At 45.2% G+C, this 23,326-nt stretch overlaps 1 protein-coding gene across 1 annotated transcript in view; it reads right to left on the bottom strand.

Annotated features, from left to right (window-relative positions):
* Nucleotides 1–23,326, bottom strand: part of LOC136157473 (hydrocephalus-inducing protein homolog) — a 177,825-nt gene that overhangs the window by 68,276 nt on the left and 86,223 nt on the right. The window contains exons 19-29 of the mRNA XM_065919347.1: nt 23,011–23,205; nt 22,526–22,675; nt 18,476–18,715; nt 15,899–16,067; nt 13,232–13,411; nt 12,592–12,765; nt 10,056–10,226; nt 6,869–7,086; nt 5,515–5,652; nt 3,537–3,720; nt 922–1,063 (exon numbers count right to left, since the gene is read on the bottom strand). Coding sequence (XP_065775419.1) covers nt 922–1,063; nt 3,537–3,720; nt 5,515–5,652; nt 6,869–7,086; nt 10,056–10,226; nt 12,592–12,765; nt 13,232–13,411; nt 15,899–16,067; nt 18,476–18,715; nt 22,526–22,675; nt 23,011–23,205 — 1,961 coding nt within the window. The remainder of the gene's footprint in view (nt 1–921; nt 1,064–3,536; nt 3,721–5,514; nt 5,653–6,868; nt 7,087–10,055; nt 10,227–12,591; nt 12,766–13,231; nt 13,412–15,898; nt 16,068–18,475; nt 18,716–22,525; nt 22,676–23,010; nt 23,206–23,326) is intronic.

The raw sequence follows: 23,326 nt of genomic DNA, 5'->3' as shown, positions 1-23,326 counted from the left end.
CATGTTTACAATAGACCATGCAGGAGATGTAGGTATATATATATATATACTGATACTGTAGAGGACATAAAAGCTCTTTGGGGGCCAGTGGGAGGAGTCTGGAGGTAGGGGGAGAGGAGAAAAGGGGATTAAATTATAGGTAGGCATCTTGCCTACCCACCAGTGTTTGGAATCCTAGGGAGGGGTAGGCAGTAGACCCCCCTCCCTCCCTTGGCATGTCTGAAGATCTGAGGACAGGACACTGCCCACCTGTGGGTGAGACAGCATGAAATTGTGGGCCATGTCTCGTGGGTGGTATGGAGGGGGTTCAGTCAGTCCTGTGTGGTCCCCAGGGATGGGCACAGAAGGTGGCTGAGAGCACTGGCCTGGGAGCCTGCCCAGGGTCGCTGGTGAACTGCCCAGGCTGAAGGGCAAGTGGGAGTGGCAGTCAGACCTCAGGGGATGGACAGCACCACCAAAGGTCAAGACGCTGGCCAGGAAAGGAGGAGAAATGGCTAAGTTATGGAAGGCAACCACCATGCCCATGTCACAAGAGTGGCCCCCTGGGTCACCATCTGTGGACACCTGAGCACAGAGGCTGATGAGCTGTGGCTCTCAGGGCAGCCAGCAGGAGCCCAGGACAGTGCAGGGTCCAGAAGCCCCTCCTCTTTTTACACCACAGCCTCTATCCCTGGGTCCCACCTGTCCCCCAGAAAGAAGGAAGGACAGGAGAATGGAGACCTGGGAAGGCTGTAGCAACCAGCACCCTGGTTGTGCAAGATACCTGTTTCTGCTCTCAGCAAGTCAGCCTCCCAGGTCTCCCGTGGCCATTGCTGCCTCATCCCCGGCCCCGATGACCCTGGTCTCCAGGATGGGCCGTGTGCCTGATGGAAATTGCTCCCAGCGACAGTGCCTCCCTTCTGACCAGCCCCAGACACTGACCTCCTCTTCCTCTCCCTCAGGGCTTGCTGAACCTCTCGATTGAATGTTATCTTCTCCTCCTCTGTCAAGGCATCATACTCTTCTTCATCCATGTTTTGGAGACGCTCCTTCTCTCTCTTCTGTGCTTCCCTGCGCTTGTGCTCTGCGAGGAACAAACAGGAAGGTGGGAAAAACTCACCCGCCACCCTTGGCTGTGGGGACCCCAGTGGTTTAGCTCTTGCCTAAGCAGGCTGTGGTGTGTGTGTGACAGGGAGAGGCGGCGGGGACCACAGGCGGCCTGCCTAATCTCTGATGGGCTTTCCTGCACTAACATAGTTCCTACAATGGTTTCCATCTGTGGGAGGCTGAACCGGGGCCCCAAAGATGTCCACGTGCTAATGCCCAGAACCCTGTGAATATGTCACCTTACATGGCAGAAAGAACTTTGCAAATGTAATTAAATTAAGGATCTTGAGTTGGGGCGATTACCCTGGATTATCTGAGTGGCCCAGTATAATCACAGAGGTCCACCAGAGGCAGGCAGGAGGGTCAGGGTCAGAGAAGAAGAGTGAACAATGAGGCAGAGGTCAGAGAGTTGCGAGGTAGGAACCACGAGCCGAGGAACACAGGGGGCCTCTAGGAGCCAGAAAAGGTGAGGAGGATTCTCCCCTAGAGCCTCCAGAGAAACATGGCTCTGCTGACACCTCAATTTTAGGACTTCTGACTCCCAGAACTGTCAGAGAACAAATCTGTGGTGAGTCATCAAGTTTGAAACAGTGTATTACAGGAGTAATAGGAAAGTAATATACCACCCACTGACTTTACCCATTACTAACACAAGCAACCAAAGTGCTCAGGTGACAGAACTGTCAGCTTCCACACCCTGCAGATTCCAGGTCCTGAAGTGTGGTTCACACTTGGCACGAAGGCTCTGGGCTGCTTCTGCACACGTCCCAGGCACCACATTCTTGCCTGATGCTTCCCGAAGTTTGAGCTTTGGGCTCAGAGATCTACATCTTGAGGTCTCAGTCTCTAACACTTACCAGAGGATAGCAACAGATCAGAATAATAATTTCTCCTTCACAGGGCTGTTGTGGGAATCAAATAAGCAATCGTGTAAGGTACCTAGCCCAGTGCCTGGCACATTCATAAATGTTCAATAACAACTAGAGTCTAATATAATAATATTGTACGCTGCCTCAGGACTTTTTTAAATGATTAAGGGAATAGGGACCTATATTGCAACTGTGAAAACTACAGGTAATTGAGAAAGTGAAAAGAGATACTTTCTTTCAAAAGTTGATTGTTGAGGGGAAATGAGTTTTCTGGAAACTAGGAATCTGGAGGTTGAAATATTGCTGAGAGATGCCTGGTCAATCTTCCTAATTTTTCTCTGGACGAGAATAAAAGGAAGCAGTCTTTGAGTTCTGCTTCAATCCCTGGGTTGGGAAGATCCCCTGGAGAAGGGAAAGGCTACCCACTCCAGTATTCTGGCCTAGAGAATTCCAGGGACTGCATAGTCCATGGGGTCGCAAAGAGTCGGGTACAACTGAGTGACTTTTACTTCACTATGAACTAAGAGAGCTCAGTGTTTGCAAATATTTCCTTAAAAGGAAAAGCATTATGATTGGTGCAGACTGTTCTGGAAGACAGAGGCAAGGATGAGTGAGGAAGGGCACTGATATGACCAGAGCTGAGGCTGAAGCAGGATTCTGCCTCTGAGGGGTAGTACCGTCCTCTCCCTCAGGGGCCAAGATCTGCTGGGTCTGCTTCTGTCTAAATTTGGAACTTCAGCTAACATTACTTTCTTTGTGTATGTGTGTATGTACTTGTTTCCCACATCTGTAGAATGGGGGCAATAATCTTTGTGAGGACTAAATGACCCGAAGTGTCCTTTAAAGACATATTAAGTGTATACAGTCTGCTGCAGTGCCTGGTACACAATAGGCTAAAATGTAGAAACTGTTTCCTAAAGTTACAAGTTTTACTCTGGTCTTACAGGAGATTCACAATGGGCTTAAACAAAACCGACAAGCTAACGAATGGGTCACCTGAGTAAGGCTGGGACCTGTGACGTGGTCCTCTCAGTCCGTGCTCAGTTGCTCAGTCATGTCTGACTTTTTGCAGCCACATGGACTGTAGCCAGCTAGGCTCCTCTGTCCATAGGAATTTTCAGGCAAGAATATTGGAGTGGGTTGCCATTCAGGAGACTGTCCCAACCCAGTGACTGAACCTCCATCTCCTCTAATTCTGTGTTGGCAGGTGGATTCTTTACCACTGGGCCACCTGGAAGCCCTGTGATACCCTCAGGTAGGCTGTAATTACACAGAAGATGAAGGGATGTAATGTGATGTCGGGGGAAAGATGCTTATGGTGAGAAGAGCTGGGTTCCATCCTTCGTTCTATAATCTCTCAACAGGTCACTTGTGTCTCAATTTCCTCACATGCAAAGTAGAAATAAGAAGTCCCAGCCACCCTCCAGGGCAGAGGTGGGGCACCAATGAGATGGCAAATGTAGCTGCACATAAGCCTAATGGGTGCTCACGGCAGGGAAGGACTGTAAAAAGCCTAGAGCTCTGTTTAAAGGAAAGACCTATAGGGCTTGAGAAGGACAGCCCAGGAGTGTATGGCCTTACCTTCTTGCTCATTTTTGGCTTTCTCCTGGGCCTTCATGGCTGCATAATCCTGGGCCATGTTGATGACATAGATGTGCTCCCGATTGCCGATGGCCTTCAGCAGGCAGAGGAGAGCGGTCGCTGCGTTCCGAGCAAAGAGTGTCTCCAGGCTGTCAAACACCACTCCTCGGTAGCAGTCACTCAGCTGAAACCAGAGCACAAACAGTTACTGTGGCCACAAGATCATCTGTTCTCCAAGAAGGAAGCTACTTGTTCTTCTGCTGCGGCTTTTACAGGTGCTGCCTTTGGTTCTGCAGACACAAAACCATTGGTTCTGGGCCCAGATGAAAGTTCCACTGCCTTCCCACCTGCTAGATTCAAGGGGCTGTAATTAAACAAGAGAGAAAAATAAAAATGTTTCAGCTGTCATAAAAGATCTTTGCCATACATATCTGCAGAGCAAAGGATTTATTCTGTCTCTGTAGAAATCAAGAAAACAAATAATGTTAAGGTGAGAATCTGGGAAGAGCCATGAAATACAGGGAAAGAAGATGTGTATGAAAGGTGTCCGTCTGCAGCAAAGGCAGCGGTAGCGGATGGGCCATTTTTATCGTAGTGGTTTTCCTGCCTTGGAGCGTAATGACTTTGGTAACAATAACTACTGTAGACCAGGCCTTGGCTGTGCTGCAGTGTTACTTAAGGTGTGGTGCACAGGCTGGCCACCATGGGCTAGAGACTGATCACTACCACTTTCTGATGAGACAAGAATCCTGCATCAGAAAATCAACTACTGCAATCAGTACATATACTATTTAGTTTAGCTGCCATTTGTTTTTCCTCATAGGGAAGACTTTGTCAATAAAGGAAGTAGCGCAAGCTCCGTATCTCATCAGAGGCCAGTGCTATGAGTAGTGCAGCTCTCCTGGCTCACTTTGGGTTTTACCAGTTTTCTCACGGGACCTTTAATGCAGCCTCGAGTTCAAACCTTGACATGAATCGTTTCCGGGGATTACATCCTCCTCTTCTGGGAACCTCAAGTCTAATTTTTGTTTACTTAGATGTGCAATTAACACTGCAGCCCATTCTGGCAAATCACAGCAAACACAGAACTCTAGGACCTGGTAAGCAAGTTAGTTTTCTGTAATCCATAAGCAGCAAACCCTCCCAAATTCTGCTGACCTAGTTTTCTTTTAAGACTACAACACTTATGAAAAATCAAAACAAAAAGAAACAGTTACTGTGTTTCTGACTTTAAGAGCCATATATCATTATAAAATAATTCAGAAATGTATGAAGATTAAAAACCTATAATCTTGCTAGCCAAAGATAACCACAGTTAACATGTATTTTAAGGATTTTTATTATGTGTATGATACACATTTATAAATATTTTTAGAGAAATATAATTATGGTTTACATACTATTTAATAATCTGATTTTCTCAGTTAGTAACACGGTGGTGGTAGTTTAGCCACATCTGACCCTTTGCGACCCCTGGACTGTATCCCACCAGGCTCCTCTGTCCATGGGATTCTCCAGGCAAGAATACTGGAGTGGGTTGCCATTTCCTCCTCCAGGGGATCTTCCCGACCCAGGAATTGAACTTGGGTCTCCTGCATTGCAGGTAGATTCTTTACCAATTGAGCTATGTAAACACTTATTTTTACCACAGTTAATATCACTCCAAATTCTAACTCATCATGTCTCCATGTTATGATTCTTAATATACTTCTGAGGGCTGTATACATGTGTGTTTTGAATGTGCTACCTTCTGCCCACTGGTCCTTAAGGTGAGTGTGACTTCAGCCAGCAGACAGCCAGGGTCAGAGACTGACGAGGGCTATCAAAAGGACAAAAGGGGGTGAAGAAATCCATCTTTCCTTTCTGAGGCCCCTGAGTTCTGAGCTGCTGTGTGTGGGCAATGGCTCAGAACCTCAGCTTACAGCAGGGGGACAGGCGTGTAAGCCCTGCAAGTCCATGCAGGTAGGTGTGGACGCACCTGAATTCGGTCGGCCAAGATCTGAGTGAATAGCTCCTCAGGGAGCACGCAGCTCACAAGCCCGGTGTCACCTCCAACACTGGCGCTGACACTGAGTCGACGCTGTGTGGGCCCCGAGGGGAGAGGGCTGGAGGAAACCTGTTTTGAGAGAGAAGGATCAGGAGTCAGAATCCAGAAGTCTGGTATTCCAACAGCTCCTCCACTTAACAGGCCATGTGACCTTGGGAAAATCATCTATCTAATCTCTGGGTCTCATTTTCTCATCTATAAAATGGGGGTTGTACTATAAACTGGAAGGTTCCTATCTCACTTGAATAACTGCTGTTAAGTTTCAAGTAGGAACACTGTGGAAGATGCCTTGTATGTGTATTGAACAGCAAACATTTGTTCATTCATTCATCATTTGTTCACTTCCACTCTCCACCCTGCTTCCCCCACAAGTAGCTGTATCTATTTCCACACCTTTACTGACTCCAGAGGAAGATGGCACCCATTCCCTTCAACTTTGCTTAATCCCGGTCTGCCCCACCACATTTCCTTGGAATCTCTTTCCCTCTTGGGAAGATCATCATCTGATACTTCTCCAGGAGTTCCTATCTTTATAGAACCTGCTTGTGCCTCTACCTCCTTTCACAGAAAGAACTCTCTTGACCCTGGGTTTGCTCCTCTAATGACTATTTGATCTTTTCTCCCTTTCTTTCAAATATTTCAAAAGCTTGCACTCATCTGACTCTGGTTCCCACCAACAATCCACTGTGCCACCCACTCTTTCTGGCTTCAGCCCCTGCTATTCAGCCGAGATTGTTCTTGAAGTCCCTCGGCACCTGACTCAAACTCTCTGGCTTCTTTATGACTTTTCAAGACTCCCCTGCAGCCCTCCCACAATTTATATTAGTGGTTCCATCCTTAACATTCCTTTAGAAGTAGGTTGAACCATATGAAGTTGTTGCAACAGAGGTCTCAAGTGGTTGAATACTGTCAATTTCATATCAATTTTGTATGGTTTAACCTAATTCTTTTTACATACCTCTTTTGTCCTAATCTCATTTTACTGCAAATAAAATGTGTGGTGATCACCCTCATCAGGCTCTTAGTACAGCCTGAGTGCAGGGTTTTGCTTTATTTATCTTCACTTTGCCAGGACCTGACCTGCTTCACACCTGGTAGAAGAACACTCCTTTCAGGAGTGATACAGGGGCAGTACCCAGGTCTGCCTGGCCAGGGCACCTGTAGGAATGAGGTTGTGCTGACCCAGATGCAAGATGCCAGGAGGAGGAGGGGTAGGAGAAGGAAGGGGATTAGGGGGAAGGAGGAGGGAATCCCAACCCTCCTTTGGGGGAGCCCTGATTTGTACCTGGGGCGTTTCGGATGAGTGCTGGTGATGCTGCTTCTGAGACCCAGAGCCGTGGCTCTCTGCCTTGCCCTTGGTGATCAGCACACTTCCACGCACAGGCTTGGTAGGTTTAACTTCGGGAGTTACCAGAGTGCATTCCGAAGTTAACTTGCCCAGGGTCTCACTGCTCAGGCGCAATTGTCCCATGGCATTTTGATTCATAGCAGCAGCCTCCTGGGCTACACGGAGAGAGTGGGTTTATATTGAAAATCACCTCAGGGTAATAAAGAAATAACAGGGAGGATGGCAAGTTGAAACCTAGTGTGATTCTTCTGGGGAAGTCACAGCCACCTCCACCTGCGGCTGGCCCAGCAGGGCTGAAAGAAGGGGCTCCGCCACTGGGGGTGGATGGTGATGATGGTGGGTGTGTGCCCAGTCTGGGCTGGAGCTCGGCCTACACTGCTCATCTTCTCAGAGGAGCCACAGACTCTGCCCACCTTCTCTTCCAGCCCAGAAGGTAATCATTTCCAAAACTGCTGGCACAACTACAGTCCTGCCTGCCCGGGACACCTCACATGATTATTACTGTGCTGTCTGACAGTCTTTTATTCTCACTACATCTTCAAAATCCAGCACGTATCATACACTTAGAGCACATCTCAGTTTGGACTTGGCACATTTCGAGCGGCCAGCGGGTCCTGTGTGGGACCCATGGGTTTGGATTGGTCACTTCCACCTCAGTATGGCCAGCTGACTTCACAGCAAACAGCAAATGTAGGTCTGGGTTTAACCCCCACCATTGAAAGGGCTTTCTAAGAAGTCACCAGTGACTTCTGAACTTATGAACTATAGCTGTCCTCTTCTCAGGGATCATTCAGTTTGAACTTTCAGCCATCTCTGATTATATTCACTTACTGATTTGATACATGTTTGTAAATCTTTACTGTGTCTACTATGCACCAGGCACTGCTCTAGATGCCAGGAATACATTAGTGACAAAAACTAATGCAAATCTCTGCCCTCGGAAGCTCACATTCCTGTGGGCGTGGGGGAAGACAGATAGTAGAGTAAGTAGAATAAATAGTGTATTAACGAGGGATAAAGGCTATGAGAAAAATAAAGCGGGAAGGGTCCCCCAGACTCTTAACTAGGGCTCTGAGGAGACATGAAAGTCCTTCTGGCCCCACCTCCGGCAGCCCTCCTGATTGCCCCTGCCTCCACTCTGCCTTCTTCACCTCCCCTGGCTTCGCTGCCTCTGCCTCCTCCTGAAATATAAGTGTTCTCCAAGGTCCCATCTTGCCCTGTGTCTATCCTTCTCTTCTCTTTCTAGAACTTTCTGGACTGATTTCCTATTCTTCAGCAGCCACATCTCTCACTTTGTTGAGGAAGTCTCTCCCAATCATTAAGCCTTTAGCTTGACATTACTTTCTCAGGGAGTTCAAATTTATGATTTGTCAAGGGACATCAACACAGCTCTGAAGACCTCTGAGAAATGCAGTTTGACAGAAAAGGAAATTAAAAAAAATCTAACAGAACTAGAATTATGATGCAGCTTGGGGTTCCCACTAAAGGGTGCCAAAATATGCCACCCCAAAAAAGACTATAGGAGCTCAGGACTTGCCACCTCGAAACATGCTGGCTATTTTGAGCTGCAGGCACTTGAAAAAAGCAACACATGCAAGGAGTGGGTTTCTCTGACCTCCCCACAGCCACTTAAAGACAGAGTCTCCCTAAGAAGCTCCAGTCACAAATCCCATCCAGGGAAGTTACATCAACCAGGGAGATGGACTCTTATCACAGAAGGAAGACTCAAGTCCACACTACACCCAAACCATCAGAAGTCAGCATACCTCCCATCCAACCTCCTAAGGCCCCTTCATCTTTCCTAAAAACCACTGACCCTCCCCTCACAGGACCACAACCCCCTTTCCTTTCCCTATTAGGAGGTATTTACTTCTGAATTCTAAAGCCACTCATTTCCCCCTGAGTATTGCCCATGGATACAAGAAGCATACATGTTAATAAACTTGTTCTTTTCTTGTTAATTTGTTTTTTATTACAGGGGCATGCAGCCAAGAAATCAGAAAAGTAGAGAGAAAATTATTTTTTCTTTCCTATACCACTAAAAAGCTGTTTCTACCATCCTCCCAGAAAAGAATCTCCCATTTCTCCTGAAAGCCCCAGCCAGGTCTACCAACTAGTAAGCAAGGGACACCATCAGGAATGACATGCTGTCCTAAGCATTCCTATTATAAGAATGAGCCTACTCTCAGCAGGCGTTCGGCTTTATAGTCCATAGATTTTTTTCCCACTGAGCAGCTGCTCTCCTGCCCCGCAGGTCTTTAGAGGACCTGAGGGAGTCAGGATTCTTAACCTCTGGTAGGTAAGACTATACTACTTAGTAGTAAGTACTACTACTATGGGGTTTAAAAACTTAATTTTCCTCTCCAGTAAACTTTCTCCTCCCCCATGTTCCCTGTCTTGGTAAATGATGTAACTCCCTTTCTGGTTTCTGTGACTGGTAATCGAGTGTGGCCACCTTGAGTGCCTCCCCCTCTTTCAATTCCCTGCCATGCAGGTCACTCTCAGCCCCACTCACATTCACTTTCACTACTGCTTTCTTTACAAGACACCATGAGAGTGCCTTTCCTCCTGTGACTTTCTGGCAATTTCTCCCACAGGGTGAAAAGTGCCCAATTCCTCTTTTCCTTCAAAACACAGTCCAAACGCCTAATCTCAGCACTAAGGTCAACTGTGATTGCCCCTCAACCTGTCTTCCCACCTCTGACTTACCATCCCTGCTCTCTTGGTCTGGAATGTCCTTATCTTCATCTTTGCCTGTCAACATTCTCCTCCTTCAAAGCCCATTTCCCTGAAAACTTCCCCAAATCATGCTTGTTGGAACTCAAGTATCTCAAAGTTGGTCTTTTGCAGAAGCTAGTACTTCTGTTACATACTGTCCTCTGCTCTGCACCTCGGTGCCCGCTCCAGGGGTCACCCACAAAGATATGGCCATAGTCGCCCTGCTCCCTGCAGTGCCAAGTGCACCGGGCAGTCAGGACAGTGGATGTCTGTGGGAGAGAATTCTCTGGGCTGCTGCTCAGTCAGCCTTCAGTGGAGCTGTGGGAGAGAAGCTCGGGGGGAAACTGAGCACCACCAGTTGGATCAGGGCCAGTCGGCCGCAAAGCGTCAGAGGAAATGCTCTCACCAGACTCCTCCTCCTTCATGGACTGTTCTATGGCAGCCCGAATGCAGAGCTCCCGGGCTCGGATGCCTGCGATGTTGTTGCCGTCAGAGATGGCTTCCAGCATGACAGAGTCAAGGTTCAGGCAGGCAGCGCTGTAGTACCTGGCCATGTTGACTGCGGTGGCTGACTTTCCTACAAGAAAGGTCAGGGGGTTGAATTTTCACGGCTCTCAGTTGCTCACTGTTCTCAACAGAAGAAGTTTCTAGGTCAGAGGCTCCTATAAAGTGACCTCTCCAAGGTCCCGGCCTCTAAGTCTGTCATGTGGCATCCAAGAAAAGAGGGAAGACGTGAGCCAGGAGTCATAACTAGGGGTTCTGGTCCTAATTCTACCCTTGAACAGCTGTGTGCTATGGCAATTCACATTCCCTCTGGATTTTCTCCTCAGCTTAAAAAGTGATTCTAGTGGATGAACTTTAAAAATCTTGTAGCTCTTACTTCCCTCATTCTACTGGGAAGAGACATTTTTGGTTTAAAGAATAATTTGCGTTGATGTCTGTTTTTCTCATTCCCAATACCTGCTTATTAAAAAAAGAAAGCAGAAAATTCAGAAATAACAGAAGAAAAAGCAATCCATAATTTACTCATCCAGAGAGATTATAGTTAGCATATGGCTGCTATTTATGCATCTATAACTACTTTATTTACATTTCTTATGAAAAAAAGTAGTGGGCTAGGTGGTAGGCTGAATAATCCCCCACCCTAAAATGTCCACATCCTAATCCCTGAAGCCTGTGACGTGCTCTGCTCAGTCGTGTCTGACTCTTGGTGACCCCATGGACTGTAGCCCACCAGGCTCCTCTGTCCATGGAGATTCTCCAGGCAGGAATACTGGACTGGGTAGCCTTTCCCTCCTCCAGGGGATCTTCCCAACCCAGGGATCGAACCCAGGTCTCCTGCATTGCAGGCAGATCCTTTACTGACTGAGCCGCCAGGAAAGCCCAGAGCCTGCCTGTAATGTGTTGTCTTATATGGTAAAGGGACTCTGCAGGTGTGATTAAATTAAGGGTCTTGATGTGGGAGAGTGCTCTGGGTTATCTGGGTGGGTCCTTACAAGAGAAGCAGGGTGGTCAGAGTGAGAACAGGTGATGTGATGATGCAAACAGAGAGACAGAGAGAGACAGACAGACTAGAAGATGCTATGAGGCTGGTTTTGAAGATGGAGGAAGAGGCCATGAGCCAAGAAATGCAGGTAACTTTTCTAGAAACAAGAAAAGGCAAGGAAATGGATTCTCCCCCTATAGCTTCAAGAAAGGATGCAGCCCTGTTGACCCATTTGAGACTTCTGATCTCCAGAACTCTAAGAAAGTTTCAAGTCACTAAATTTGTGGTTATTTGCTACAGTAGCAATAGGAAATGAACACAGATTACAAATTGTAAACATGACTTTTTTCCCACTTAAAACAATATATCATGAACCTTTTTCTATTCATTTAATACACTTCAATGGTACTTTTTTTAATTGTCATAGTATACATACAAAATTTACCATTTTAACTGTTTTTAAGTACACAGCTTAAAAAGCTAAGTATATTCCCAGTGTTGTGCAACCATCACCACCATCCATCTCCAGCATTTTTCATCTTTCCAAACTGAAATTCTGCACCATTAAACAATAACCTCTCATTCCTCCCTCTGCTCAGCCTCTGGAAATCACCATCCTACTTTATGTCTCTATAAACACAATGACTCTAGGGTCCTTATATAAATGGAATCAAACAGTAAATTGCTATTTCAGGTCTTGCTTATTTCACTTAGCACAATGTCTTCAAGGTTCATCTATGTTGTAGCGTGTGTGAGAATTCCCCTCCTTTTATGGGTGAATAATATCCCACTGTACCACATTTAGTTTATCCACTCATCTATCAGTGGACAGTTGGGTTGTGTCTTACCTTGTGGCTATTGTGAGTAATGCTGCCGTGAAAATGGGTGCACAGGACACTGTTTTTAAAGGTGATATAATTCACTACATGAATGCACGCATGCCTGCATGTGAAGTCACTTCAGTCGTGTCCTAGAGAATGTACTATGGTTTAATTAACTAGTCCCCCATATGAATACTTCAACTGCGCCCAAATTTTTAGTATGGCCGACAATGTTGCAGAGAACACCAATGCAGTCAGTCTTTACCCATATGATTACTTTCCTAAGAGAAATTTTTAGAAATAATACTGCCAGGTCAAAGAGTTTGCACATATTTCCCCCACTACTCTTCTTAAATGACTTACTGTCTTGGATTTTTCTTTAATATTTTAATGCTATTAAATTATTGAAAGAATACAAGCTCCAACAATTCAGAGATGTATTAATTAAAAATGAGGTGTCCCTGCTCTTTCTCTAACTTTGTTTGTATCTCTGAAGTTGGCAATGTAACAATTTAGGGATAATCCTTTGGTACATAAATCTCAAACAGAAGAGTATTTTATTGCCTCAAAAACAGCACACGCAAATTTCACTGTAAATGTATCCCAAAGGGGCAACTCTTTAGGCCTGTGCATACCTGACAAGGGCGTCCCATGGATGATGATGGCGATGCCTTTCCGATTCTTGGCCATGCGGCCTTCTGCAGAAATGTCGATGCCCAGGTAGCGAGCAATGGCCTTGCTCACTGGGTTGTTCTCTACTTCTCCAACCTCTTCCGCAGAGTGGCTGTCAATACTCTGAATCTTGTCAGCTACAAATTAAAAATACATGTGCATATATGCATGCATGTGGACACACCCACAATTCACATGGGTTCTGATGAAAATGGGATGACTTTTCCTAGCCTACGTATTATTTTAAAATGACCAGCACAATCTGCAGCAGATGTTGCTGCCAGCGTTACTCACTTCATAGCATACAAAAGTGCCCTTTTTGGCTAATAATTTGTCCGTAGCTACTAGATTTGAAAACACAGATTACTCTCTGATTCTTAATCCCATTTGAAGGAATCTCTCCTGCTTAAAAATAACACTGGAAACTAGTGTTTGCAATAGTAAGGGACATGGCTAAATAAATGATGGCCTGTTCAAACTGTAGAATTAACACACGATTGTGCTAGTTAAATGTGTTTTATGGAGAAAGGTGAAAGGCACTGAACAGACTTTCCACTTTTGCTTAGAAGGAACTGGTACCCAAACATTAAAATGCATGATTACTTTGAAACATGAGTTTTTCCAGGCTTTCCTCATCCTCCTCTTCCTCTGGGTAGGTCTTGGATTCAACCATTGGGACATGCCGCTCTTCCAGGTTGGATGTGACAGAGATCCCTCTACTAAGCGAGGTCCTCTTCGTGCTTGCTGAAGTGCCCTGCTCTGACGATGGACCGTCGTCCTCTTCTGCCAGGGGAAAAGGATGGGAACACATAGGAAGAGTCAGGAAGAGGACCAGGGAGATGGGGCAAAGAAGGGAAGAGAGACAAAGAGGAGAATCAATGAACTGCTTACCATCAGCCTGGACCATCTGACCCAAATTAAAAAGAACTGCAGTCAGTCTGCCTTTAGATTTCTCTGCCCAGAGTGTTTCCATATTTTAACATTGAAAAAAGATACCAAAATTACACATTCGCCCCAGAAAATTTGGGACGTTCCAAAGAGCAAAAATGATAAAATTTAGCTGCAGAAAGCAATATAAAAAATGGTGGTAGAGGAATGGCAGCTTCATCGGATGATACCAGAGTTGAAGAGCCGAAGCCTCTCAGAGTTTTAATTTTTCCAAACTGAAGTTGGGATCATACTGTACGCACACCAGTTTGTAGCCTGCTTTCCTCCTTTTCATGAGAATTGTTGAGCACATCTACTACTTTATTTGCCCCAAATCCTCCTCACTGTCCTGATCCCACAGAGTTTCAGTGGGTGCATTGGGCTGTCATTGGCCAAAGTCCGCTCTGTCCTGGAGCTAAGACATCCTCTTTGTTTAACTTTGGATTTGAGTCAGAGAGATTGTGGCTCTCCTGGGAATGGCAGCGGCGCGACTTGGAGCTGCGAGCCTTCCCTGGACGTGGTCTGGAAGCAGAGGAGGATGGATCCTCTGTGAGACAGCAGAGCGAGCAGGAGCTCAGAGAGGTGCTGGGGAGGAGCAGAGCAAGCGCCTCCCTGGACTCCTGCTGACCCTCAGGTCGCAGCTCCAGACCAACTTTTCATGGGCCAAATGGAAAGGTGTGTAGGACGGGGATGAGAGCAACAGGGCCCTTCCTGACCCTCACTAAATCCTCTCTACCCTAAAGCTTCCCATGGCTCTCTGCCTCAGGCCACCAGGCAATCCTGGGTCCATCCCCCAACCCTTCCTGACTGTGAGCTCTCAAAGGCAGGGGCTGGTTTCACTGATCTTCCTTCCAGCATGTCAGCTCAGTGCTTGGAACACAATGGGTGCTTGTTATGGACTTAACTAGTTTCCATAGAATTTTATTTGCTGAAGTCCTAAGCCCCCCACTCTCACCCCGATATGCTAGAATGTGACGACTACTTGAAGACACAGTCTTTAAAGAGGTAATTAAGTTAAAATGATGTCATGTGAGTGTCCCAATCCATCCACAGCCCAACACGACTGGTGTTCTTACAGGAAGAGATTAGGACACAGACACACGGGGGACGTCCCTGTGAACACAGGGCGGGAAGACAGTCATCTACAGGCGAACAAGGGAGGGTCACAGAAAACAACTCCATCAGCACCTTCATTTGGGATCTCTAGCCTCCAGAATCATGAGAAAATAAGTTTCATTTGGTTAAGCCCCCCAGTCTGTCGTATCTGCAATGGCAGTTCTGGAGAACAATATGCTCAGTGAATACAACCAGAAGACTAGGTGAACAGGCAGCTGCCTTCTCTCCTCCCCTTTTAGAGCAAACTAATGTTCTCCAACTAGCTTCTGTCTCCCTGAGACAGTAAGACAGCTTTAAGGGCAGGAGAAGCGGACTTCATTCACTCACTTTAACAGCACACACTTATCGGGCACTATGATGTACCAGGTGCTGGTCCATGCACTGGGTTTACATTGGGGAACACATGGTCACTGCCTGTATGGGGGCTTCTTGTTTGGGGGGGAGATGGGTGTGAAGAAAATACACATGATGACTATTATGCAGAAGAAAGAAAGAATGGGGAAGGTGAATTTCCAGGATGAGGGCACGGGGAAGAAGGGAAGACAAAAAGCACCCCAACAAGCTACATGATCCTACAGGTCACCCTGGAACCGTGATGTTCAAGTGTACACAAGGGGGCCCCTGGGCAGATGACAGATAGCTTGGGGATGCTGGGCGAGAAAGGGCAAGATTATAAGAGCACAGTCTAGCTTTGAGATTGAGCTTATGATCACGGAGGGTCCTTCCTCATGTGAACTCCCACCCCCACCTCTTGTAGGGCACTAATGTCTACCATGCGTGACAGATTACCTTACATCACCCAGGCACACATTTAGAGGCTGTGGAGTAGAGCGGTTACTGTCGTGGACTCCAGAGTCAGAGAGATCCGGGCTTGAGTGATGGTTCTGCCACTTAAAACTGCAGGCCTGGCTTTTCAGTGCTTCCTCTCTCATCTGCATGTGTGAAGCCCTCAGCACAGAGCTTGCAAGCATCTAGCAAGCATCCTTCTATATCTGCATTAGCTGTTTTTAAGCCTTGACTCCCCATCAGAATCCAGTGAGAGCAGAATGTGTCCCCGTGTCTGCATCCATACAATGGGGACAACAGGGCCATTCTGTAAGGGTCAGAAAGGAAATCCCCAGGACACCTGAAGCCTGCCTGGCACCTGGCAGGTGCTCAGTAACTGGTTCATCTCCCAGCAGAGATAACTTAAAGAAGCCAGTGGCTCCAGAACTGTTGAGTTCTCACCGGTCTCCTGAGCCAGACTCTCCAGATATTTCACCTTCATCTGCTCCTCTTTGGACCGCTTTATCTCCCTGAAGTACTCAAACACCTCTGGGGGCAGCTTCTCTCCCGGAAGGCGAGGAGGCAGCAGCAGAGAGTTGTAGGAATCATAGCCCTTCAGTGTTCGCAAGATCTGCGTAAGGAGAACGGGAGTTGCTGTTGGCCTGACTGGATGCTTCCTCCCCACAGCCCCCAGTGGGCCTGCCATCTATCTCATGAAAGCCCTGCTTCTACCCAAGGCTGGGGTATGCACAAATACTTTCTGGACCTCAAAGGGTAGGGTCCTCTGCAGAGGTCTAAAGTTTAAGGCTGAGTTGTGGATATGGGGGACATATATAGGGACATATATATAGGATTTTGTGTCTGGGCATTTCCCATGTGGAAAAGAATTATCTCCTTGCTTTAAAAACAACATATATTGTTTTTCTTTTGTTTTTTTACCCATTGACAAAAGTACAGAACTCAATTATCCACTTTGAGTGACACATTATTAAAAAAAAAATGGTTGTCTCATAAGATATAGAGAAAAACAGGTAAAATGGCATTAGGTATGTATGTGCATATGTGTGTGTGTGTATGTGTGTGTGTGTGTTTGAGAGAGAAATGAGAGAGAAATAGAGACAGATGTATATTAGGGTTGTCAGATGAAGCATAAGACGTCTAGTTAAATTTCAATTTCAGATAAAAAACTGATAACTTTTAAAGTGTGAATCTGTCCCACATTGTTTATCTGGAATTCAAGTTTAATTGGGGCAACCTGTTTTTCTTTCTACTAAATCCAGCTACCCTAGGGTGTATGTATATTTAGTATAAAAGACAGTAAAGTCGACTCCTAGAAAGTAATTACTTTCTAAGTTACTGGTGTGAAAAATCAGTTAGGTAACCATTCTCCAAGATCACCAATTTTAGTTGTTTGAAAACCAATATCAATGAGTTTATTCTAAAATTTACATGGAAGAACAGAGGGCTAAGGATAGCTAAAATGCTAATGAAGAAAAACAGAGAGGACTGTCCTACCAGATATCAGGACCTATGAAGTTGGAGCAACAGACTGTGAGGTATAGATGTTGGGGTAGACAAATTGAAATAGAGGAGAAAGTTCAGAATAGACCCATGTGTATGCAGAGCTCTGATACAGGACAGAAGCGGCACAGCAGATCAGTGGGGAAAGGAAGGATTGGTCCAAATATTGGCTGACACAGAGACACAAAGGCCTGGCCAACTTGCTTCACCTGGGCCAGCCCAGGTACACAGCGTCCTATGGGATCAGCTGAATGCCCTGTGCCACATCGTCTCAGTTTATCTTCTTGTCTACCCAGGCCTACAGTCCTTATTCTTCACAGGATCATCCCTGAGACCGCTCCCTGATAAATCTTCTGCATGCAAATCTCAGAGCCTCAGATTCTGCTTTCCCCAGACCCTGGCCCACAGTGAAGGCTGTTGTGCCAACACAAGCCATTGAACACTTACTATTACCTAGTGGAGAAGCTTGCTTCCAGAGGGACAGAGTCCCATTTGGAGGAAAATTTCTGGATACAGAATCCAAATTGGGCAGAGCATAAACACTGGACGTAAAGACAATATTCAAAGGCCAAGTTGGTGGAGAGTCCAGAGGAAGCAGATCTTAAATGCATACTACTAAGTGAAAGAAGACAGTGTGAATGTCTACATGTGATATGATTCCACCTATATGGCACCCTGGAAAAGGCAAAACTACAGAGACAATAAAAAAAAAGATCAATGGTTACCAGGGGTTGGGAGGAGGGGGGATGAACAGGTGGAGCACAGAGGATATTTAGGGCAATAAAAATACTTTATATGACACTATAATGATGAATACTTGTACATTTGTCTACATCCCTAGAGTGTACCAAGAATGGACTGTAAACTATGGACTTTGGGTGGTTAGGATGTGTCACACAAGTTCATCAATGATAACAAATGTACCATTCTAGTGAGGGAGGTTGATAATGGGGGAGGTTATGCCTGTGTGGGGGGAAGGGAGATATGAGACATCTCTGCACCTTCCCCTCAATTTTGCTGAGAATCTAAAACTTCTCTAAAAAAATTAAGTTAAAAAAAAAATGGATAAAGCAGAGCAATCGTAAAATACGCAGCCCAGAACCAACTGGGGGGTAAAAGGCAGACTGAAGTCCTAACGTGATTACATTAAATATACTGTAATATATAAATACCCCAATTTAGACACTGCCAGAATATATTAAAAAGATGACCAAATATATGCTGTCCGCAAGGACCTCACTTCAAATACAATGACTGTGGCATACGTTCTTTACTGTTTTAACTATAAGCATGAATTAGTTTTTCAATTAGTTGTTTAAAATGTATAATGAGATCACAAAGAAGCAATGAATTTTCTCAAGGTGAGGGAAAGTAGGTCAGGAAAGCCTGTGAAGTGGTCTTTAAACTGACAGGGAAGGGTTCACAGGAAGAAGGAGCAAAGGTCAGGAGCTGTCCAAGCAGACAGGAGAGCACCTGGCAGGGCCCAGCAAAACAGAGCTGGTTTCCGTCTGTGCTCACCTTCTCTTCCACAAGATATTGCTGGTCAAACTCTAGGGAGTAAAACTCAATGGGAAAGCTGCAGGGATTCTTCACCACCACCTCGGCCTCATCTCCAGCTGCGTAGGGCAACAGGGGCCCCAGCTCCAGAACCGAGGGACTGAATTCCAAGCGTGGTTCTAGACCTTGCCCTTCCGCCAGCAGAGTAAGCTTTTGAGCGCTCTGGGCAATCTGGAACACCAAGGTTTGGCTGTAGAATTTCTGGGAAACATACAAACAAAACGAGCATCTCAATCGGTTTCTGCTGTGCGTCATGTAAAACTGATAACCACTGGAGAACAGAACGGATTCTGTTTAGATTAAGAAAGAAAACTTTTCTTATAAAACTGCATGACAGCAATTTAGATTAGAGTGTTAATGCTGGGAATCTAGCATGCCAGGCACTGTACCAGTGCTTATCACAGTCCTCAGAGTGTTGTTCTCACACCCTTCAGAACCTCCAATGTGCTCAGATGTCCCACTGCCACTATGTGCACCTCTGGGCTCTCGTTTCATGGGCCCTGCTTCCCGTCAGTATAGGGCAGGGCAGGGCAGAAATGCTGGAGAAATAACACCTTCTGGGAACAATCCTCAATCAACGATTCCCGGGAGTTATTGTATGAAGACCTGAGCTCCTTCACTCCTGGGGAAGGAAAATTCTGAAATGTGCATTTTGTATATTTTCTCTGAGTTTCCAGTGGGATTAAGATCCAGTGTCCAAGGCAGCTGGCTCACTCACACCCTATTAGCTGCCTTCCTTTTCCTGATCACTTTCTCCTTCTCTATTAGTATCCCCTACACTTCCTACAGCTTACACTCAAATTCTTGACTCCAAAGTCTGTTTCTTAGAGAATCTGAATGATCACACTTCTATTATTTGAAGATACAGTTAAGCAACTGGTCAGAGATGATCAGCTAGGGCAATCAATTCATCTCATACAATTACAATCCAAATACCAGTGACAGTGACACCAGTTACCCTAATCTGGTTTCATTGAGAAATCTATTAAAATGCATATTCACAGGCCCATTCCTAGAGACCTTGACTTGGCAGAGAAAGGATTGGAATTCTGCACTTTTCACCAGATGCCCAGGTGGTTGTGAAACTTGGGCCCATGGCGTGGGTTTGGATGGCATGATTGACTGAGCAATTTGGGGAGCTCTTGGATACCTTAGTTCAAAGGGGAAAATCAGATGGATGGACTGTGTAAGGATGTAGATACAAGTTCAAAAAATACCTATTGTTGGAGAGAGTAAGAAAATGAATTATTGGCTATGAAGCTTTTCTATATAATTATGGGTTTAGCATCTTATGTGATCCAAACTTCTATATTTTAACTGCTTATTAGGGAAATATTTCTAAAACATTTCACTCATCTCCTTGTATTCAGAACACGTTACAATGTCTAGGAGTTGTTAGTGGGGACATCAATAGTTTCTCTTGCTCCCGGTGCTGGTGCAGATATAAGCGGGGATCGTACGGATTGCAAGGCTAACCAGCTCCCAGTATGCGTGCGTGCTCAATCACTTCAGTCGTGTCTGATTCTTTGTGATCCTACAGACTGTAGCCTGCCAGGCTCTTCTGTCCATGGGACCTTCCAGGCAAAAATACTGGAGTAGGCTACCATTTCCTTCTCCAGGGGATCTTCTGACCCAGGGATTAAATCTGCATCTCTTACATCTCCTGTATCGGCAGGTGGGTTCTTTACCACCAGCTCCACCTGGGAAGTCCTGGTACACAGCCAATAAATTCCTCTTCCAACTCTAATTTGAAAAGATGCATCCCAATGTTCATAACAGCACTGTTTACAATAGTCAAGACATGGAAGCAACCTAAATGTCCATCAAAAGATGAATGGATAAAGATGATGGGGTATCTATGTATAATGGAATAAAATAGAATGAAATAATACCATTAGCAACATGGATGAACCTAGAGATACTAAGTGAAGTAAGCCAAAGACAAATATCATATGTTATCACATATGTGGAATCTAAAAAAGTGATACAAATGAACTCATTTACAAAGCAGAAATAAACTCACAGCCATAGAAAACAAATTCATGGTTACCAAAAGGGATAGTGGGGTGGGGGCAAAAATAAATGAAAGCCTTTGGGATTAACATATATATACTGCTATTAACAAAAGAGGTAAACAACAAGGACCTATTGTATAGAACAGCGAATTCTACTCAATATCTTCTAATAACCTATAATAGACAAGAGTCTGAAAAAGAATACATATATATATTTTAACCGAATCACTTTGCTGTGCACTTGAATCTAACACAACACTGTATACTGTAAGCTAGCTATACTTTAATAAAAATGATGCTTGAAAAATTCCTCTCCCATTTGGTGGAAATATTTTATTAATTTTGATCAATTCTAATTTAGCATTTATGGAATTGCACAAACAAATCTATGTTTTTTACTATATTTACTGATAATTCTCTCATTCAGCAAGACATCCAAAATCTTGAGTAGCCCCACTGATAGTCTTAGGACTTCCTAAGAATGACAAACATGTTAGTTTTCTTTTCTTTTAAAGGATCAGAGAGATTTTGACAATGATAGACAGGGACTCTATTTTAGAATCAGATATGAAACCATTCACTTTTCTTTCTTCTCACTAGATTCTTAAGCATCTCATCAAAGCTGTTACCCAGAAAACAGGAGTTAACTGTTTTATAGGTGTTTTATAAAACTCACATCCATTTCTTCCTTTAAAAGAATAGAGGAAAAACATCTCCCAAATGCCTTAGACTTTGAGCAAAAGTCTTAACAGTGTAACCTCTTGAGATCCTCTCTGGTTCTAGGATTTTATCATTTTTCACTGTGTTCTTTGTCAGGAGTAGCTTTGTGGTGATGGTGTTCGCACAAGAGACATTTGTGAGGCCCAGGGAGTATGTTTATCAGGAAGTACTTATTATTATCACAACTACTGATGATAACAGTAAGTAGATATTGAGCCAGTACATATAGAGCAGAATGCTGTGCATTTTATTCACATTAATTCATTTCCTCTTCAAAATGACCCTGCTGTTGCTGCTGCTGCTGCTAAGTCGCTTCAGTCATGTCTGACTCTGTGCGACCCCATAGACAGAGGCCCACCAGGCTCCTCTGTCCATGGGATTCTCTAAGCAAGAACCCTGGAATGGGTTGCCATTTCCTTCTCCAATGCATGAAAGTGAAGTGAAAGGGAAGTCGCTCAGTCATGTCCGACTCTTAGCGACCCCATGGACTGCAGCCTACCAGGCTCCTCCGTCCATGGGATTTTCCAGGCAAGAGTACTGGAGCGGGGTGCCATTGCCTTCTCCGTCAAAACGACCCTAGGAGGTAGCTATTGCAGGTCAATAATGTCTTACCGGAAACCCTAGGGGCCAGATGCTTTAAAAATTCAGATTTTTAAAAAGGTAAACATACCGCATATGCCCTATGTTATAAAGTATCCTCTGCAGGGTCCCCTGGAATCAAGCACATTATTATTTCTGTGGCTGTAGAGTTTGAGTCTGCAAACCAAGGTGGGTACATAAAGGTTAAGTAGTTTCATGTCAGTTCAGATTAGGTTTTTCTGCTAAATGAATTTGGGTCTGAAACTTATGAAATCCAACACTCCCCCCTCCCACCCGGTTTTTAGATCTTATTGGATTTTGAAATTGCAATAAGGGATTTGGGGACATATGATATTATTATTTTTCATTTTATCTGTGAGCAAACCGAGGTCTAGTGAGGCTGAGTAATTTGCCCAAAATCATGCTCTCTCCAAGCACAGAGGAAGAAGGCAACTAAGCCAGGTCTGCTGATAGAAGTCAGAGTATTAGACAGGAATCAGCGCCACTGCTGCTGATGCCAACAACGGGGCTCCTAACGACCAGGGCACAGCTCCCATATGAACCAGAGTACTGGATGTCACAATCAGAGCAAGGAGGGACAGCTCACTCAAAGCTTCCCTGGAGATCAATTAAGCATGGACTTCAAGTAAGTCTCAAAGAGATCCAGGGAGTCTGACTACATTTCTTTAGAGCTTACCTCCTCTTTGGGCATGAATTTCACTTGCACGTTGGACCTCTCACCAGGATCCAGGACCCCACAAGTGGGCTGAATCTCAAAGATCCGTGTCTTTGGCTTTAATTCAGTGCATAGTTTGCGTCTTAAGTATTTTGGCATGTGTTTCTCCAGCTGGTGAAGTAATATTAGACAATTAGATCATTTTCTTTGGAAAATGATTCCATTCTCCATTCACTCAACCTGTGTTTACTGATTATCTCCCTGATTATCTCCACACATCAGGGGATGTGTGGAACCAGGGGCACAAAGATAAGATATTTGCCAGATAGCATGGCCTGATAGGCCCTTGAGTGTTGGGCTGAGGGCCTACATTTTATTCAGGAGGCAGTGGTTGTCACTGAAAGTCTTTGAGCAGAGGGTGAAATGAAGAGAATGAAAGTCTAGAATTATAAAACTGGCACAAATGGAGATGGAAAAAAGGCAACAACGGGCCAAAACTCACTTACCTTACTAACAACTTGCTTATGGCTCTGGACAAACCATTCACAAGGGACTTGGAGATGATTGGAAAGCTGAATAGTTTCCACAAGGCACTGCCCACACTGAATTGTGGCAAACTCCACTTTTCCACAAGATAGTGTCATACTGGGAATGGTCACCTTGGCTTGGAGACGGATATGAACTGGTGGCCCTCCAACCACCTAGAGTGGGCATAAAATTGCTGTTACCATATAGCACAGGCTTGGAGGAAGAATCATGGCTTTGAAATAGCTGTGGATCATCACAGGGTGGTCAGCAAGCAGGGCTGGAAGCTGGGGAGGA

This window comes from Muntiacus reevesi, chromosome 2, assembly GCF_963930625.1.
Source record: "Muntiacus reevesi chromosome 2, mMunRee1.1, whole genome shotgun sequence".
Lineage (NCBI taxonomy): Eukaryota > Metazoa > Chordata > Mammalia > Artiodactyla > Cervidae > Muntiacus > Muntiacus reevesi.
This window is presented reverse-complemented; position numbering and strand designations above follow the sequence as displayed.